This window comes from Lonchura striata, chromosome 28 (assembly GCF_046129695.1).
Source record: "Lonchura striata isolate bLonStr1 chromosome 28, bLonStr1.mat, whole genome shotgun sequence".
NCBI classification, from domain to species: domain Eukaryota; kingdom Metazoa; phylum Chordata; class Aves; order Passeriformes; family Estrildidae; genus Lonchura; species Lonchura striata.
Window position 1 is genome coordinate 2244963 of NC_134630.1, and position 19978 is coordinate 2264940.

Here is a 19978-nt window from a genome sequence, read left to right on the forward strand (position 1 = left end):
AGGGACGGGCGGCGGCACGGCCCCGGTGTGCCCCCGGTGTCCCGGTGCCCTGGGCTGGCCCTGTCCGTGTCCCACAGCCCTGTCCCCACAGCCCTGTCCCCCTGCCCGTGTCCCACAGCCCTGTCCCCCAGCCCTGTCCCCCTGCCCGTGTGCCCCAGCAGGGCCCGGCTGTCCCCACACGCTGAGGGGCCCTGCAGGGCCAGACCCAAACCCTGGGGCCGGGTGCCACATGAGGGGGGACAGAGCTGGGGACACAGGGACAACTGGGTGTCCCAGTGAGTGAGGGATGACGAGCATGGACAATGGTTTGGGGGAAGGGACCTTAAATCCACCCCATCCCAGCCCTGCCATGGCAGGGACACCTCCCACTGTCCCAGGCTGCTCCCAGCCCCGTCCAGCCTGGCCTTGGGCACTGCCAGGGATCCAGGGTGGGCACCCTGTGCCAGGGCCTGCCCACCCTGCCAGGAACAATTCCCGCCCAATCTCCCATCCAGCCCTGCCCTCTGGCACTGGGAGCCATTCCCTGTGTCCTGTCCCTCCATCCTTGTCCCCAGTCCCTCTCCAGCTCTCCTGGAGCCCCTTCAGGCCCTGCCAGGGGCTCTGAGCTCTCCCTGGAGCTTCTCCTCTCCAGGGGAGCCCCCCCAGCTCTCCCAGCCTGGCTCCATGGCAGAGGGGCTCCAGCCCTGGCAGCATCTCCGTGGCTCCTCTGGCCTGGCTCCAGCAGCTCCACGTCCTCCTGCTGCTGTTCCCCAGGCTGGGGCAGCTCTGCAGGTGGGGTCTCACCTGAGCGGGGCAGAGGGGCAGAATCCCCCCTCCCCTGCTGCCCACGGGCATGGATGCATTTTGGGACGGGGAGCAGGAGCATCTGTGGGGACAAGAAGTCCAGAGCCAGAGCAGCGTCACCCAGCCTGGACAAGGACAAACCCACCTGTGGGAGGTGGCAGATGTCCCCACAGCTCCTGCTCCTGCCCCCAGGCTGGCACCTTTCCCTGGGCCCAAGGAAATGGGAACAGGTACCAGGAGGCTCCAGGCAGGGAGACACTGGTTAGCACAAGGATTCATATATAGTAAAAAGTCTTTATTAAGAAGGCTTTGAAGTCAAAAAATAAAACTCTTGATACAATTTTCATAACCGTCAAGTCAGCTCAGCAAATATATAATCAGTACTTTAGCCATGTAAGGTTAAAGGTCCGTTATTTTCTTTTTAAAATAAAATATATTTTAGTTTTTAAAATTTATTCAATAAAGTACATATTTTCCTATAAATTCCCTACATATACATAAAGAGGTAAAAAAAAAAAAAACAAAAACAAAGAAACAAAAAAAAAAAGCCCAAACCCAGCCAAAGAACAAAAACAAAACCAAAATACGGCCCAAAAAAACCCCACAAATTAATCCCAAAATAAAATGGAGATAGAAATCTGTCTGGTTTTTGTGACATGGTGTGTTAACTGTGCCCCCTCCATTTAACGACCTCCTGATCTCACATCATACACTTTTGGGAAGTTTTCACATTGGCAAAATACAAGATACACCTGCATTACAAAGAAAAAAAAAAAAATTACAGAACCACTGAGAATCATCCCCCCCCCCAAAAAAAAAAAAAAAAGAAAAAAAGAAAAACCCTACATATAAAAAGAACCACAAAGAAAATTATTATAATAATAATATAATGATTTTAAAAAAATAAAAGACAACCCTTGTGTGTCCTAAAATAAAAAGTGCAACCGGACCTTTTCTTTCTGGTTATTTCAGTTTGCAAACGGAATACTGGTATTTGGGAAGGACTGGTGGAGAACAGCCGGGCTCCCTCCCCAGCCCCACAGCCAGGTGAAGAGTTAAAGCTATTCTGTAAACATCGGAGTTTCCTCCTCGCGGAATTCACGCCCCTCTTTCCTCATCCTCATCTTCTTCTTCTTCTTCGGCCCCTTCTCCCCACCCTCCCGACCCCCCGCATTCGGCCTCCCCCCGCCCCGCCGTGCCCTCTGCGCCTCTCCAGCCGCGCCGCCGCCTCTCCCCCCTCCCCGCCCCGTGCGCCCATCGCATCTGGTATTAAATAAAAAGCTCCATTTCAACAGTAGAAAGTCCTTACAACGCCGCGGTGTTGGGGTGGAGGGGGGCTGCCGGGCGAGCCCCCGGGCTAGGAGAAGATGTGGATGGCTTGGGTGGCGGGCACGTGGCACGCGGGGCACTGCGGCTGCGCCCGGCCGCAGATGCGCAGGGCGCACTCCATGCAGAACAGGTTGTGGCCGCAGGGCACCAGCGCGGCCATCACCTCGCTCTCCAGGCACACCATGCACTCCCGGGAGCTCTTGCGGTGCCCGTCCGAGCTGCTCGAGTCGGTGGGCGAGCCCGAGGCGGCCGAGATGCTGCCGGGCAGCGAGGAGGAGGAGGAGTAGCCGGTGCTGTTGGAGAAGGAGGAGAGCGAGCCCTGGGCGGGCAGCCAGGCCAGGGCGCCGGCGGGGTCGCTGGGGATGCGGCGCGCCGAGGGGTGCTCCAGCCCCGCCGCCCCGCTCTCGGGCAGGGTGGGCGAGTGGCGCGGCGTGGCCGGGCCGCTGTTGCGTCTCTGCGAGCTGTTGATGGAGGAGCAGCTGCTGAAGGCTTGCAGGGGGTTGCCCGAGCGCTCGAAGGGCGACCAGATGGTGGTGGTGGGCGTGGTGAGGTCGAGGGCCAAGAAGTCGAAGCCGAAGTCGCACTCGTCGGAGCCCAGCGGGGCCGGGGGCTCGCTGAAGGTGCTGTAGGGGCTGGTGGGGCTGGCGGCCGCCACGCGCCCGCTGTAGAAGGACTCGGTGGAGCCGCTGCCCAGGGAGCTCAGGCTGTCGTTGCGCAGCGCGGCCGAGGGGCGCTGGGCGGGGTGGGGGGCCTTGGCCCACGGCGCCGCGCCGCCCTGCAGGTCGAGGCAGACGTCGGTGCCGTTGGAGTGGAAGTCGTTGTCGGCGTTGACGTCGATGAAGGAGCCTGTCCTCATGGTGATGTGCGCCTCGATCTCCTCCCGCGCCCGGTCCACGTTCTCGGGCATGCCCGTCACCTCGAACACGGGCTCCTTGTCCCGGCTGGGCGTCACGATGTAGGTGTGCGTCTGCTGCTGGATGCGCTTGATGGTGGCTCCCTTGGGTCCCACCACCAGCCCCACCACGCGGTAGGGGACCCTCACCTGGATGGTGGTCTGGCCTGGCAGGTTGGGGGGCCCCTGCATGGCCCCCGTCAGCCCGTTGACTTTGTTGCGCGTGGCCCGGATCATGGAGAAGTGCTCGGCGGCCGAGAGGATCTCCCGCTTGGCCATCTCCACGTCCTCCTTCCTGCCAGTGACGATGAACACCGGCTCCTCGCCCCTGACCGGTGTCTTGATGTACGTGTTGGTCTTGGCACGCAGGGCTTTGATTTTGCAGCCTGCAGGGCAAGGAGAAGGGGGAAAAATGACACATCAACGCTGGGGCCTGACGGTGACCCTCTGCTCACCCAGGATGGGGACACAATGGACCAGCAGGAACCAGCAGGTCCTGCTAGTCTGCACCTGCAGCATGGACACCCTTAGAGAGAGGGATCCCTCCTGCCTCCAAGGCTGAGGGGGGCTCATGGCTCACTGCTGGGGGGCTGCCCTGGCTTCTCCTGGCTCCTGGCACTGTTCTGACCCTCACAGGTTGGGGATCAGCAGGATGCAGCCTGCAGCCCTGCTCCAGAGGGCTGGGACAGGCATGGGCAGAGGTGCCAGGGCAGGCAGCCATAGGGCACCTGAGCAGGTGAGAAGCTGGATTCACTCCAGAGGTGTGTAAGGAGGTACAAAGAGAAAAAAGATGCAAAGATGGAAAAGAAGGAAAAGGCTGTTTGGATCTTGCAGGAATCCTGACGCCTCTGAGCCAGCAGCTGAACCTGAGGAACAGCCCTGGATGCCCTCCTAGAGGGACAAGGGAGCTGGACCTTCCCCAGGTGCGGGACACAGCCACCCCTCCCGTCCTTGTCCCACGGGAGGGATCCCCCGTGCCTGGGCTGGGGCAGGGGTGCTCCCAGGCCTCCTGCTCTCCCTGTTCTGGAAAGTCCTGCTTCCCCTGCAGGAGGAACGTGATTCAGCAGGCAGAGCTGCCCACGGCCGGCTGTGGGATTGCGAGATGGGGCTGCAGCTCTGCTCGGCCCCATCCAGCCCTGGGCACGGCCCTGCCCCGGCCCAGCTGGGCTCTGGCTGTGGGTCCTGGCAGCATCGTGCAGCCAAAGGCTCCGGCTCTCCTCAGGGGCTGCAAAAGGCTCCAGCTCTCCTCCAGGGCCACTCTGCTCTGCTCCACTGAGGAGCAGTCTGTGCCTGCCAGCCCAGCCCCACTCCCTGCACCCCCAGCCCTAATTGCATCCACTCGTAATTAAGTCCCCGTGAACCAGGCACAGCACAACCAAGCTGAGGTCAGCGACCACTGGCACACAGCGGTGAGTGACCCCCGTGCCCTCCCACCCCTGAGCTTTGCAGGGTGTCCAGCACAAAGCTGGGAGCCCGCAGGGATGGAGGGTGCTCCACTGGAGCCCTGGGCTTGGCCCTGGCCATGGCAAGCGCTGCTGCAGATCCCTGTGGATAAACAGCTCGGCTCCTCTGGGCACAGCCAGGCAGCTGCAAGTGCCTGGCTGGCTCAGGGCACTCCTTCCCCTCCTCCTCTTCCCAGACGCTCCCTGAGGAAGGGCAGGGCTGCTCTTCCAGCTGTGAGGCTGGAGAAGGAAAGGCCGAGAAGGCTGAAGGGCCTCAGCACATGAAAGATGCACAGCTGCTGGAGAGAGTCCAGAGATGCTGCAAGGGCTGGAGCCCCTCTGCCATGGAGCCAGGCTGGGAGAGCTGGGGGTGCTCCCCTGGAGAGGAGAAGCTCCAGGGAGAGCTCAGAGCCCCTGGCAGGGCCTGAAGGGGCTCCAGGAGAGCTGGAGAGGGACTGGGGACAAGACATGGAGAGACAGGACACAGGGAATGGCTCCCACTGTCAGAGGGCAGGAATGGATGGGAGATTGGGCAGGAATTGTTCCCTGGCAGGGTGGGAGAATTGGGGTTCTGTAGCCAGGTTTTGGAAGCAGCGAGGTTACAGGGCTCCTGTTACAGGGCTGGTTCCTGTGAGCACCTGCCAGAAGCTTCCCGTGTCTCCACAGAGCCAATTCGAGCCAGCTCCAGGATGGATCTGGCACTGGCCAAGGCCCAGCCCAGCAAAGATGGTAGGGACACTTTGGAACCATGGATTTAGGAAGGAAAAAAGGTCTTGAGCAGCTGTAATTGGGTCTAGAGAAGAGCAGGGTTAGAACATGTGAGAGAAACATCTCTGCAGACAGACACCCAGGGCAGGGGGGAGGAGGGGCAGGAGCTGAGATTCCCCTGCGGCCTCTGGGGAAAACCATGGTGAAGGCCATGGGAGTCACAGGGGTGCAGATGCACCTGCAGCCCCAGGAGGAGCCCACACGGAGCAGGGGCACGCCCAAAGAAGGCTCTGAGCCTGTGGGAAGCCTGAGCTGGAGCAGGTCCTGGCAGGGGCCTGCAGACCCCTGGAGAGAGGAGCCCACGCTGGAGCAGGTTTCCTGGAAGCACTTGTGACCCTGAGGGGACGCAGGCAGGGACAGTGTGTGGAGACCTGTGTCCCATGGGAGGGACCCCACACTGGGGCAGGGGAAGGGCTCCAAATCCCCTCCCTGAGCAGCAGAGGAACAAGGTGGGATGAAGTGACTGTGATCCCCATCCCCATCTCCCTGCAGAGGAAGAGTCCCGGAAGGATGGAGGGGTAAGGGGAAGGTATTTTAAATATTTACTTCTCATGGTCCTGCTCTGATTTTATTAATAATAAATTCAGTTAGTACCCCTAAGTTGAGTCTGTTTTGCCCTTGTCCATATTGGGTGAGGGATCTTTCCCTGCCCTTATCTCAACCCATGAATTTGCTGTTGCATTTTTTTCTCTCCTGTCCACTTGTGGGGTCAGTGATGGCGGAGCTGTGGTGGGTGCCTGGAACCAGCCAGACTGAACCCACTCCAGTGAAACAGGGTGCCCAGAGCAGCTGTGGCTGCTCCATGCCTGGCAGTGCCCAAGGCCAGGCTGGACAGGGCTTGGAGCAGCCTGGGACAGTGGAAGGTGTCCCTGCCACGGCAGGGGTGGCACTGGGTGGGCTTTAACATCCCCTCCAGCCCAAACCATTCTGGGATTCTGTGACTCAGCAGGGCTGGAACGGTACAAGAAGCTGAGTCAGGTCTGGCCCAAGCAGGTAAATCAATCCAGGCTCTCCAGCAGCACCTGAGAGCAGTGGGGAACAGGAGCTGTGCTGCTCCTGCAGCCCCAGGCGTGCTGCAATTCCAGGGCACGAAGCCTCGTGGATGACAAGAAGCAAAAATCTCTCACTTCAGTGGTGTCACACTGGGTGGTGTCACAGCCAGGCTCCTCAGCACCACCGAGCCCTGGCAGGTGGATTTATGGCTGGGCACACAGTGCAGCACTGGCCCAGGGACTGGGGCAGGGCAGAGCCATCGAAGGTGACATTTACTGAGGCCATCACCATGTGCCAGCTCCTGCTGGGCTGTGCCGGGAGAGGCACCTGCAACTCCCACGTTCCCCTCCTGCATTTATCCTGGTGCCTGCTGTAGGATCTGCCCCAGCTCCACTGCTGGGCAGTCCAGGACAAGCCCAGGGCAGTGGGATGAGGCTCTGCTGTGCCTCCCATGGGCAGCAGACACATGCCCAAGGTCCCAAAGTCACCCTTTGCAGCATCACAGAAACATGGAACAGATCAGCTTGGAAGGGACTCATGAGGATGGAGCCCAGCCCCTGTCCCTGCCCAGACCCCCCAACAGCCCCACCCCGAGCAGCCCTGAGAGCGCTGTCCAAACGCTCCTGCAGCTCCGAGACCATTCCCTGGGGAGCCTGGGCAGTGCCAGCACCCTCGGGGGGAAGAACCTTCCCCTGAGCTCCACCCCAACCATCATCAAGTGGCAGTTTCAGGATGCAAAGCCACTGGCAGCTCCAGGAGCTGCACGCAGCAGCCACTCAGGAGCCACATCCCAAAGGGGTCGTGGCCCAGTGGGGCTCCTTCTCACCCACGCCATCACACCAGCAGCACCACTGGCACCCAAATGATGCCATGGCAGCACTAAAGAGAGGAAGAATTTGGCTGCTCCTCTGAGCTCTTCACAGGGACCAAGCCAGAAACCTTGGACAGAAATCAAAGGGTGCCTGGCTTGGCCAGTTCCACCCTCTTCAAACCAGCAGCACAGGAAAAATGCCCCCAGCCCGTGGCTGCTGGATGCTGCCAGGGCCATGGATGGCACCAAACACAGCTGGGGTGGGAGGTGGGTTTGCCAGGGGAGGGGTAGGGGAGGAGCATGGCAGCTCTGGGAGGGTGGGGTGTGGGGTCACCCCGCCTGCCCCAGAAGCAGAGCAGGAAACGCTGGCCAGGGAGGCACGGCCTGAGGCCGTGTGCTGGCACCAGCACCAGGAGCTGCGCCTGCCAGGAGCAGAGCGCACCGGGACACACCAAGGGACCCAGCCTGGGACACCAAGGGACAGTTTTACCCTGTCCCCAGGTCCAAACTCCTCCTGAGACATCCCCAGGCAAAGGTCCCAAGCCCAGAGCAGGCAGGATGGGCAGGATGAGCAGCTGGGCTGGGGGAACTGGGCAGTGTTTAACACTGGCTCTGGGACACCAGGGCCTGCTGACACAGGCTCCCAGCAGGGCAGCCCTGCAGCCCTGAGGTGGCTGGGCCAGGGCTGCCCCTGCTCCTGCTCAGGATGGGGGGAGGGCACCTCATGGCTGAGCCCCCCAGAGCCAGATGGACTTGAGCTGCAAGCTGGGGTTTAACCAGCAACTGCAGCTGGGGGAATCATGGCATGGCTTGGGCTGGAAAGCACCTCAGAGTTGATCTTGTTCCAGCCCTGCCATGGCAGGGACACCTCCCACTGTCCCAGGCTGCTCCCAGCCCTGTCCAGCCTGGCCTTGGGCACTGCCAGGGATCCAGGGGCAGCCACAGCTGCTCTGGGCACCCTGTGCCAGGGCCTGCCCACCCTGCCAGGAACAATTCCTGCCCAATCTCCCATCCAGCCCTGCCCTCTGGCACTGGGAGCCATTCCCTGTGTCCTGTCCCTCCATCCTTGTCCCCAGTCCCTCTCCAGCTCTCCTGGAGTCCCTTCAGGCCCTGCCAGGGGCTCTGAGCTCTCCCTGGAGCTTCTCCTCTCCAGGGGAGCCCCCCCAGCTCTCCCAGCCTGTCTCCAGGGCAGAGGGGCTCCAGCCCTGGCAGCATCTCCGTGGCTCCTCTGGCCTGGCTCCAGCAGCTCCACATCTTTCTTGTACTTGGAATGATCTGGACCAGCACAAGACACTTCAGATGAGCCCCTGCAAACCTCCACCCCAGCACACTGTGCTCCATCCTGGATGGCCACATCCCTGTGAAGCTGCTGCAGGATCAGGGTCATGCCCCAGGGGCTGTGGGAAGGACCTGGAGCTGCCTGGAAGTGCTGGTGAGCTCCCAGCCCAGGCAGTGCCACACCTCAGCCCAGCAGCAGCAGGTGGCATCCACACATTCCCCTGGCCAAGGGCTGCTGTGCAGCACCAATGCCAACAGAGCAGAACAAAGTGCCAGACTTTGCTGCAAGTCTCCACCAAAGTGGCTTTAAAGATCCAAATAAAACCAGCCCAAAACCAGAGGCAGGACAGAGGGGATAGACCCAGGGATGCTTCAACCCAAAGAGCCCTTTGTGAACACCAGAGCCCGAGAGTGCCTCTGCTGTTGTTACATCTCTCTGGTGGAGCTCTGAGTCCCCGTGGGCACAAGCTCATCCTGACCCCCATGGCCACACTCAGCTGCCAGCAAAGCCCTGCATTCCAGAGGGCTCGTCCCCCTCCAAGGGACAGCCCCTGTGCCACCACACCCACTGTGTGCAGGCACAGCCCCGTGGGGGTGAGCAGGATGCTCCCCAAACCATCTGTCTCAAATCCAGGCTCTCCTCTTTCCCCCTCTCCCCATCCCACACGGCTCCCACTGCCCTCCACTCTGCACAACTGGCCTGGCTCAACCCATCCCACCTGCCCTTGGGATGGGACATGGGTAATTTCTGACACGGAACAGAACCCCAGGGAATTCTCCCCGGGATAATCTGGTGATGGAGGCAGCACCCCAGGACAGGCAGCTGCTCTCCCTGGCCATCATCACAGAAAACTTGGCTCTTTGTGAGAAGCCCCAGACAGACCAGGGCCGAGAGCACTGCAGGAGCCCATGAAAACCAGTGCAACACTGGGAGAGAGGGCTGGGAAGGGCCTCTCCATCCTCTGTGCTCCAGTGCTGGATCCCACACAGCTCATCCCTGCCCTGATCCCAGCAGGGCCCGGGCAGCCTCTGCTCCCACATCAGGAGCCTCCTGCCCACAAGGAGGACAGAGCCAGCTCATGCCCTAGCCCAGACCACATCTCTGCTTGACCAAGGAGATCTGTGCTGGCAGTGCCCAGCTTTGAGCTGGTAAACTCCAAAAAGCACCAGCAGAGCTTTTCTGGAGGAGCTTCTGATGGCACCAGGCAGGAGGGTGGTGTCTGTCACAAACTCAGGAACCCTCTGGTGCCTCACTCATGGCTCTTCCTCTTCCCCAGCTCTGCAGCATCTCGTGGCCTCTGATCCAGAGTTCTGAGCTCCCAGTCCCCTTTGTTACCAGCACAGAAGCCAGAAAATGCTGCACCTCCATCACAGCCTCTCTCCCCTTGCCGAGTGCTCCTTCCCAACTCTGCACACAGCAACGAGCTCATCCCTGCAGCCCTGCTGCAGGAAGCCAGCACATCACACCTTGGCTTCTTCTCCAGACACAGAAGAGTGGGGCAGGGAGGCTGGGCTCCTCTCCTCGGGACACAGTGTGCAGCCAGTGCCAGCTCTCAGATGTACAGGCAGATCCTTCAGCAACCACATCCATCTGTGTGACCAAGCTCAGGAGTTCCCAGCTCTGCTACGACCCAGCTGGGAGGAGGCAGCCAGGAAGATGTGCCAGGTGCCTCCAGGAACGGCACCTGGGCAGGAGACAACAGAGAGCAGCAGCCCAGGGCTCCAAATGAGAGGATTCCTTGCACCCCTGTGACCCACGGCGAGGTTACAGGTGCCCAGGCTGGCCCAGAGGGGCCCGTGGTCACCCTGCAACCCTCTCAGCACTGGAATGCCAGCCACACTCCAGCAGTGAGGACAGGTGCCAATGTGCCATCCTTCCCTGGATTTACCCTCCGAGCATCCCAGCATCTTCTATAAACAGCAGCTTTCCTTCTGTAGAGCTGTGACAGTCCCTGAGTGTCACAGATGGGGAGAGGGAGCTGTGGCTCCATCCCATGGGGGGCACCTGGTGGGGAAGGGAAGAGCAGACACTGCTGGAAATGCCCCTCCAGAGCTGGCACAGCAGGAATCCACAGCAGCACGGAGCCCAGGTGCCAGAGTCAGGGCAGCTCCAACACCTGCCCTGTGCTCCTGCTGATTCCTGTTATCCCCAAGGATCTCTCTGCTGGATAGCAAGAGGAGCCCACGCTGCTCCAGTCGGTGCCACAGCACTTTTTGGAGATGGTCCCTCCCACAGCAGGAGTCATGACCAAGCTGGCAGCAAAGGCACAGCCAGGGAATCCCACCAGACCCGTGTGGGCAGAGGGGAGAGGAGCCACAGATCCCAGCAGGCAGATGCTGCTCCGTGGTGGCACCGATGCCAATCTGGACATGGGCTCATGACAAATGCTCCTCCAGCTCAGGGAAGAAAACACCAATTTGATTTAGAGAACAAGGATTTACCTGATGGGCTGCTGCTGCTCCTTTGTGAAAGGGTTAAATCAGGGCATCTGAAGGAGAGAAACTGAAGAAAAGAAGCAGGAGAAGTTGTGTCCACCTGCCTGTGTCCCATCTCAGCCAGCACAGGACACCCATGTGCTGGTCCTGGCTGCCAGCACCTCCCTGGTCCCCACTTGCCACAGCAGCCAGGTCTGGGCAAAGCAGGACAGGTCCCCAAGAGCCCCAAGGTGTGTGGAGAGATCCTGAGCCTTGTCCCAGCTCCAGCCCCTTCCAGGGCACCCGAGGTACACATCTTCATCCCTTCCTATGTTTCAGGCATGGTGGCACCACGAATTTCTGCTCTCTGGATCACAACCAGGCTGGGCAGTGGGGAAAAGACAAGAGTGACAGGGGCACAGCCTGGTGACCCAACCCAGCCCTGCAGTGTCACCAGCAGGGCACATTTTGTCACCACGATGATGATGGTCCAGCCGAACACCCCAAGGCTCAGCTCTACAGCCAGACCTCACTGCCACAGGGCTCCCAAAACCGAGGGAGACTCGCAGGGGGGCTCTGGGAACCACGTCTGGAGGGAGAGCAGCACAGGATGAGTGAGAAGGGCTCTGCTCGGTGTGAGCCCTGAGGAATCAGCTCGGTATTGCTCAAACTACACCTGAGCATCCTTGCTGTAATCCAGCTGCCAGCAGCACGGAGAACATCTGGAGCACAAGAACACTGCTGCCAGCCCCGAGGGTGCCGAGTGCCCCTCCTCGACAAAAACCCAGCACAGGGCCAGCACACTGCATCCCGGCAGGTCAGGGGCAGGAGAGGGGCAGGAAACACGAAGGGAAAGCCCTGGAGAGGGCTGCTCCTGCCCATGGGCTGGGGCTGCAGGCTGGCCCCAGGTCACCCCCAGGCCCACACGGTGCCCCTCCAGCACCCCTCCTCGAGCCAATATAACAATTCCTTCGGCAGTATTTTCTTTTTTTTCGTAAGTTTCACGAGCCCACGAAGCTTAGCGAGCACCCAAACTCCACCAAGGTGTTTGGGCAGGTACCTAGCTGTACCCCAAACTCCTCGGGGCGCCGGAGGGGCAGCACCGGGGTCTCACCGAAAACACCCAGGGCAAGGAAGGCACCGACCGGCAGCTCCCGGGCCAAAGGCAGCCACTCCCCGCAGAACCAGCGGGCTCCCAGCACAGCCCAGCCCCGGCACTGGTTGTGTTCCACGCCGCCGCACCCCGCGGCTCGGCCACCAAATCCAGGTCTGATCCAGCCCGGAGGAGGAGGAAGAGGAGGAGAGGAGGAGGAGAATCCCCGGGAGCAGGGCGCGGTGCCACGCTCCGCTGCCCGGCTCTGCCCGCCGCTGGCGGGGCCCGGCGGGGTCCGGCGGCCCGGGGGGAGCCCCGGCCGGGGCACCGGGACCGCCGAGGGGTGCACGGAAAGTTGGGAGGCCGGGAAGCGGGGCCGGCTGGGAGGCAGCGCAGGCCAATGGGAAGCGCAGAGCATGATGTCACCGCGCTCATCACAGCATGGCTCTGGCTAACAAAGAGAACAATGAGGCTGCCCAGTTCCCCGCTTCCCCCCGGGAAAAAAAGCCCCCCGACCCCCGGCCCGCAGCCCCCCGGGCAGGGAGGGCTGGGAGCCGCCGGGCGGCGGCGGGGCTGGGGTGCCAGACCCCACAAGGGCGAAACACCCCGGAGGTCACGCTCCCTGCCAGGGGATTCCTGCCGGGATCCCTGCGGGCAGCAGCAGCTCCCTTCCTTTCCCTTTCTTTCCTTACGTCCTCCGCCCGGGGTCTCTTCTTTTTGATTTTTCAAGGTGAAAGTTTGGTTTATTTGGTACGTCCTGGAGACAAAGCCCACTCCAGGCACACCCACCCGGCGGGGGCTGGGGCGTCCCTTTGTGACAGGTGGGTGCGAGCGGCTCCTCGGCCGCCTACAAACGAGCGGGTTAAATGACCATTTATATCGGATTTATCAGTAAGATTTGTAAACGGAGTCTGAGATAAGCGGCACCGTTTACACGGCGGGTCTGAGATACGGGGCTGGAGGGGAGGGGGCAGAGGCACAACTACAATGAAAGCAAAGCTCTCGCCTCGCCCCGTGTCCTGGCAGCTCCCACGGGCTCGCGTGGCTCCCGGGAACTTTCCGTGGGCAGCCGGCATTATCCCACCCGGGCCGATGGAGTTTAATTGCTATTTCCAGGCAGTCCGCTGCGACCGATGCGGAGCGCGGCTCCCGGGACCCGCGGCCGACTTTCGGGGCCGCGGGATGTGTCGCCGTTAAGTTTCCGCCTCCGCGGAGACAAAGCCCCGAAAGTGCCCCCGATCGCGGCGAGGAGGGTCCCGCGTCCCGCCGCGTCCCCGCGCCGCGTTACCTTGCCGGCCCACGATCTCGGCGACGTGCTCGGAGCTGGGCACGGGCACGCACTCGGTCATGTTCACGCTCTTCTTCCTGCTCGCCGGCGGCTCGGGCAGCAGCGCGGGCGGCCCCAGCGGCGGGGCCAGGCTGCCGAAGGCGCCCGCGGCCGGGGCGGGGGCCGGCCCCGGGGAGCCGCCGCCGCCGCGCTCCCGCTCCCTTAGGCCGCCCGGCCCCGCGCCCCCCGCCGGCTCCTCCGCGCCCTCCAGCCCCAGCAGCGAGAGCTGGTCCAGGGCGAACCTCAGCGCGGCGGCTTCGCCCTGCGCCGGCGGCCCCGGCGGCCCCTCCCGCTCCCGGCCGGGCTCGGGCTCCGGCGGCGGCTCCTGCCCGGCGGGCGGCGGCGGGCTGAGCAGGGTGAGGCAGCGCGGCGGGCCGCGGGCCGGCTGCCCGGGCTCGGGCTGGTACATGGAGCCGGGCATGGCGCGGAGCGGGCGCGGAGCGCAGCGGGCCGGGGCCGGGGCGGTGCCGCTGCCCGGGGCCGCCGCCGCCGCCTCCCTGCGCCCCCCGCCCCGCCCGGCGATGGGCCGGGCCGCGCCCGCCGCGCGCATGCGCGGCACGGCCCCGCCCTCCGGCCCGGGCCCTCCCGCCGGGGCTCCGCCCACCGGGACACGCCCTGCTGGGCCCCGCCCCCGGCGCGCGACCCGGGCGGGGCCCGGGAATTCGGGGGATCCGAGCGTTTGGGGGGTCCGAGCATTTGGGGGGTCCGAGCGTTTGAGGGTTCCGAGCATTTGGGGGGGTCCGAGAATTTGGGGGGGGATCCGAGCATTTGGGGGGGGATCCGAGCATTTGGGGGGTCCGAGCATGAGCATTTGCGGGGGGTCGGAGCATTTGGGGGGTTCAAGCGTTTGGGGGGTCCGAGCAGCATGGAGGGGTCCGAGCATTTGAGGGGTCCGAGAGCTTTTGGGGGGGTCCGAGCGTTTGGGGGGGGTCCGAGAATTTGGGGGGGGTCCGAGCATGAGCATTTGCGGGGGGTCGGAGCATTTGGGGGGGTTCGAGCGTTTGGGGGTCCAAGCCCGAGCATTTGTGGGGGGGGGTTCCGAGTTCCGAGCATTTGGAGGGGTCCGAGCAGCATGGAGGGGTCTGAACATTTGGGGAGGTGGGGGTGGGTCCGAGGTGGGGGGAAGGAGGCGCTGAGCATCTCAGCGGGGAGGGGAAGGGTCCAAGCATCGCTGTGGCGTTCTGAGCATCCCAGGGGAGCTCCGAACACCCCGGGAAGGATCCGAGCGTGCCCGGAGGGGTCGCCTAAGATTGCGGGGGGGGTACTGAGCAGCACAGAGACACTCCAGCATCGCAGATGTTCCGAGCATCCCGAGAGGTTCTGGATATCCGAAGGGGACCCCGAGCATCGCGGCGGGTGTCGATCATCCCGAGGGGTTGGAGCAGCCGCAGCTCAGACCGCCGCTCCCGCCGCCGGCTGCCCGGAAAGCGCCGCCGAAACCGAGGGAGGCGGGAGGGGCGGCCCGGCGGTGCCGCCGCTGCCCTCGGCAGAGACGAGCGAGCCGGTCCGTGGGTACTGCTCGGCCCCGCAGGGACCGGAGCCGCGGCAGCTCCTCCCGGTACCGGGTCCAGGCGCTCCGGGACAGAGCTACGGCACAGCCCCGCACCAGGGCTGCTGCATTCTTCCTCGCCGAGTTACTGAACTTCAGGACACATCAAATCTTTCTCCCCACCCCTTCCCCCTTGGAGCTTCTGTTTCACAGCGTTATTCCGCAGGTCCCAGAGCACTCTGGGTGGAAGGGACCATCCGGCTCCAAGCCCCAGTTTTGCTGCTCACACTCAGCAGCAGTGTCACCGGGTTCTGCCTGACAGAGCCATAAACCCGTCGGTAGCCGGGGTACCCCGAGTCCAGGGATCCCCATCACCTTCCCCACAAGGCCACCAGAGCAGGACCCCCATGCTCACTGCCAAGCAGCTGCCTCCAAACCCTTTGTCCCAGCTGGGCCAGGGCTCTCCGGGGCCCTTCTGCAGCCAGGACTTCAGAAAACCTTCCCTGAGCGTGCTGGCCCGGCCCAATCCTTCCCTGGAAAAACAGAGACCAGCTCCCAGCTCCCCCAAGACCCCACATGCCAACATTGCCGTTCCACACTCAAGTTTCATTTTCTCCATTTACACATAATTGTCTTTCCCAATCACTGTCTTTGGGATTAATTCAACCCTTTGGCTTGGGATTGTTTTTAATTGCAAGAAGCACCAGTGCCTGGGCTAGAAACCCCCCCTTCAATCCACCCACTCTGTTCCCATTTCAGATCCCAGGAAACATTAACCCTTGCTTCTCCATGGCCCCAAAACAAGCCACAAGGGTCTCTGTGCTTCCAAGCTGGTGACTCTTTATGGACAGAGACATACAAATTCTGATACTTTGAAAAGGACACCTGAAACTTTTGTGGGATCTTTCCAGCAAGGTAACAGCCACCAGGCTCTGTCTCCTTAATTCTTTCCCCTCCTCTCACCTGACAACTAAATTCATCGTCTTCCAGATGCTAAAAAGTTTAATGAAAACAGTTAAGAAGCTGCTTCTCCTCCTGCTTTCTCTCCAGAGGACTCAGCTGTGAACTCCCACCAGCCCTTGCCTTCTGTGGCTGTTGCAGAGAAAACTGAGTAAGTTCTGTTTTCCCCACAAAAAAGCTCAATTTCATGGAGATGTGTCCCTATCCATCCCCATTCCTGTGCTTACACAGATCCAACAGCATCAGCACAGCTCTGGGAATCCTCCCACTCCAGACCTGCCTTCTCCATGCCAGGAGCTGTTCAGAGAGCTGGCAGGCTCCAGGATTATTGCATGGAATCCTTGAATATCCCAGCTTGGAATGGACCCTCAGGGATCCCTGTCCCTGCCCAGCCACCCCAACAGCCCCACCCTGCCCAGCCCTGAGAGCGCTGTCCAAACGCTCCTGCAGCTCTGGCAGCCTCGGGGCCGGGACCATTCCCTGGAGAGCCTGGGCAGTGCCAGCACCCTCGGGGGGAAGAACCTTTCCCTGAGCTCCATGCCAAGCCCTGGCACAGCTCCATGCCAATTTTGGCATGAGGGTTTGCACCTATTGAATCTTCTCCTCCAGGGGCAGACAGAGGAAATCCAAGTTTGAGCTTGAGACATCACCCCTCACCCCCCCCCCCTCCCCCCCTGCTATTTCACTTCCCAAAATATTTAACATGGTAAGTTCAAACAACTAAAAATAGTGGGGTTTCCATAACTTGAGACAGAAGGGTACAACCTCTCCTGTGTGAGCCCCTGTTGTTCCCAGATAATGGAGGAAACTCAGGCATGACCAACAGTGGCTCCGTAACTCCACCAGGCAGCCTTGAGCAACCCAAGAGGACTGCACAGAACCTGAACGGCTCCTCAGGGATGTCCTTGCTGCAGCTCCAACACCAAACACACTCCTGGCCACCACAGGCCACCACATCAGCAGCACTGACAGTCCTGTACATGGGCTTCCAAAACCTCCTCAGGAACTGCACTCCCAACACTGCCATTTTTGTCTCTCTGCTCTCTCAGTCCTTTTGGGAAATTTCTACATCAAGTCCAACAACACCCAGGGAAACTGCCAGTTGTTATTTTAAGCACTTTGGCAAACCTGGTTTGTAGATGTTGTGCCTCTGATCTGTTCCATTTTCAGCAGAACTAGCTCACACTTTCTTCTGAGAGTCTTACTTCCACACATGACACCAGGCAGCCTTTGGGGTTTTTTTAACCTAAGCAATTAGCAGTTCTTAAAGAGACTTGTGTCTCCCATTAACAGAGGAAATGAGTCTACAAACCAGGGAAGTTGTTCAGCATAATTCTATTTCTTTACCAAAACATGACCATGCAGAAGAACCAACTTCACTGAAGACAAGAAGAAAGAGAAGGAACTTGCTTGCTGCTTCCAAGCCCATCTGTCCAGGTGCTTCCCCATTCCCCAGCAGAAGTCATTCCCAAATGTTTGTAGCACCTGTAACAATTTGTTGTCTGACCATTAAAGTAGTGGCTGTCCCTGGATCCCTGGCACTGCCCAAGGCCAGGCTGGATGGGGCTTGGAGCAACCTGGGACAGTGGAAGGTGTCCCTGCCATGGCAGGGGTGGCACTGGGTGGGTTTTAAGGTCCTTTCCAACACAAACCATTCTGGGATTCTGTAATCTACAGAATCAAGATGTCCCCAAAAAGAACAACAGAATCCCATGTACAGACAGGGGATTCCAGAACACTGGACTGAAGCACACCAGGTGACACAGCTCATTAAGGGGCTTCCTAAACAGAGAAAAATCAACAGAAGTTCAGCAGAGCATCAGTGCCACCACAGCTCCAGCTCCCTCAGGAACAACTCTGCAGCTGCTGCAGGTCGAGTGTGCAATGGCAGAAGTGACAATATCTGAGCTAGAATATTTATTCTGCAATAGAGAGCATCCTTTGTAGATCCACTCCTAGAGATGGGATTAGTGAACACAGGCAGGGGAACCCTCCTGTTCCCCCACCAAAACCCCCCACATTTGTCATACAATCATCCCAGACTGATTTGGGTTGGAAGGGATGCTAAAGATCATCCAGTGCCAGTCCTGCCATGGCAGGGACACCTCCCACTGTCCCAGGCTGCTCCCAGCCCTGTCCAGCCTGGCCTTGGGCACTGCCAGGGATCCAGGGGCAGCCACAGCTGCTCTGGGCACCCTGTGCCAGGGTCTGCCCACCCTGCCAGGGAACAATTCCTTCCAAATATCCCACAAAATTCTCCCCTTTCACACTGGGAAGCCATTCCCTGTGTCCTGTCCCTCCAGGCCTTGTCCCCAGTCCCTCTTCAGCTCTCCTGGAGCCCCTTCAGGCCCTGCCAGGGGCTCTGAGCTCTCCCTGGAGCTTCTCCTCTCCAGGGGAGCACCCCCAGCTCTCCCAGCCTGGCTCTATGGCAGAGGGGCTCCAGCCCTTGCAGCATCTCCGTGGCTCCTCTGGCCTGGCTCCAGCAGCTCCACGTCCTCCTGCTGCTGTTCCCCAGGCTGGGGCAGCTCTGCAGGTGGGGTCTCACCTGAGCGGGGCAGAGGGGCAGAATCCCCCCTCCCCTGCTGCCCACGCTGGGCTCAGCCCAGCCCAGGGGGGCTCTGGGGTCAGTGCCCATGGCCGGGGCAGGCTGAGCCTCTCACCCACCAGCACCCCAACCCTCCCCCAGGGCTGCTCTCTGTATTTTACCATTTGTCTAAATCACAGCACATTAGCCAAATTCTATGAAATGGGAACCAAAATTTAGAGGAAAAAATACTTTTAAAGAACAATTATAGCTGCTCTTCTCCTCTTTAGGAGGTCAAACTCTACTTTCTGCAGTTCTCCAAGCACAGAAAGCACAGGGCTGGAGCACAGCACAGAAGAGGTGCTGCAGCTCCGAGCAGAATCACAAAAAAACCCTTACTCTGTGTGGGAAGGCTTAAGGGAATATTTCAGCACATCAGGAGCTGAATCACTGCATGTGGGTGGAGCCAGACAGATTGACAAGATCTGGAACTTGAAAGATGACCTCAGCCCGAGATCAATCATCCCACAAAGTCGCTGACTGAGGGAACAGCACAGGGGGACAGCTCAAGGTGAGGAGGCTCAATGTCACCGTGGTGTGCCACAGCTGCAGAAGAGGCACAAGCTACAGCTGAGGTCACCCAAGGCCTGGCCCACTGTGATCCCTCAGTGCCACCAGGCCCAGCAGCCTTTTCTCCTTTTCTGTCACTCTTGGCATCCCTGCCACAGCACCTTCAGAGGCTCCCTCCCTACAGCACGACATGAAAGAGGCACCTTGGGGGAAGCCATTAGCAAAGGGCTCTTTCTCATGCATTAGATGAATGAGGAATTGAGCTGTCAGGTAATGACTTTGGAGCTGTGGAGAAGCCAACTTGATGGAAAGCTAAGAATTAATTGCAGATCAGACAAAAGCATGAAAAAATAAAAGCTGGTACACCACGCTTTCAGGCTTTACAGCCCTTCAGATCACTAAACCCCACAAAATGTACCTAGTAGGCTAATCCAGGACATGGAACTGGACTCATCTTGCAAACAAAAACATGTTAGGAACTTTTTAGGATTCAACTTTTTCCAAAAGTTCAAGCTTGGGTGTCCATACCCCACCTTGAGCACCATGTCTAGTTCTGGGCCCCCACCATCAGGATGTGGAGCTGCTGGAGCCAGGCCAGAGGAGCCACGGAGATGCTGCAAGGGCTGGAGCCCCTCTGCCATGGAGCCAGGCTGGGAGAGCTGGGGGTGCTCCCCTGGAGAGGAGAAGCTCCAGGGAGAGCTCAGAGCCCCTGGCAGGGCCTGAAGGGGCTCCAGGAGAGCTGGAGAGGGACTGGGGACAAGGCCTGGAGGGACAGGACCCAGGGAATGGCTCCCAGTGCCAGAGGGCAGGGCTGGATGGGAGATTGGGCAGGAATTGTTCCCTGGCAGGGTGGGCAGGCCCTGGCACAGGGTGCCCAGAGCAGCTGTGGCTGCCCCTGGATCCCTGGCAGTGCCCAAAGCCAGGCTGGACAGGGCTTGGAGCAGCCTGGGACAGTGGAAATTGCCATGGCAGGGGCTTTAGGGTCCCTTTCAACTCAAATAATTCTGGGATTCTGTGTCAGAAAACTTGCCTTTAGTAAATATGAATGAAACCAGATTTCTTCAGCACAGCATTTCTGAATTTTGCCTCTGAAGACAAACCTGCTCAGGTCACTCATTGCCCAGTTCTGTGCAGTCTCCAACTACTGCTCTTTGTGACTCTGCAAGGTAAGAAAAATCCAATCTGAGACTTATTTAATGAACTGAATAAAGACTTTCCCATTGGAGGCCAGTGTTATTTCTTACTAGTGGTTATTGTTATTAGCTAGTCAGCAGTAGTTCTGGGTATTGGGAAGAAATCAGCAA

The 19978-nt window shown here is 60.1% G+C and overlaps 1 protein-coding gene across 1 annotated transcript; it reads right to left on the reverse strand.

The window, feature by feature from the left end:
- Nucleotides 1-1988: 1988 nt before the first annotated feature.
- On the reverse strand, nucleotides 1989-13552 carry MEX3D (mex-3 RNA binding family member D). Its single transcript, XM_021528233.2, has 2 exons — nucleotides 13093-13552; nucleotides 1989-3390 (listed from the first exon to the last, which is right to left on the reverse strand). The coding sequence occupies exons 1-2, from the start codon at nucleotides 13550-13552 to the stop codon at nucleotides 2141-2143; spliced, it is 1710 nt and encodes a 569-aa protein (XP_021383908.2). The 3' UTR covers nucleotides 1989-2140.
- Nucleotides 13553-19978: the final 6426 nt, after the last annotated feature.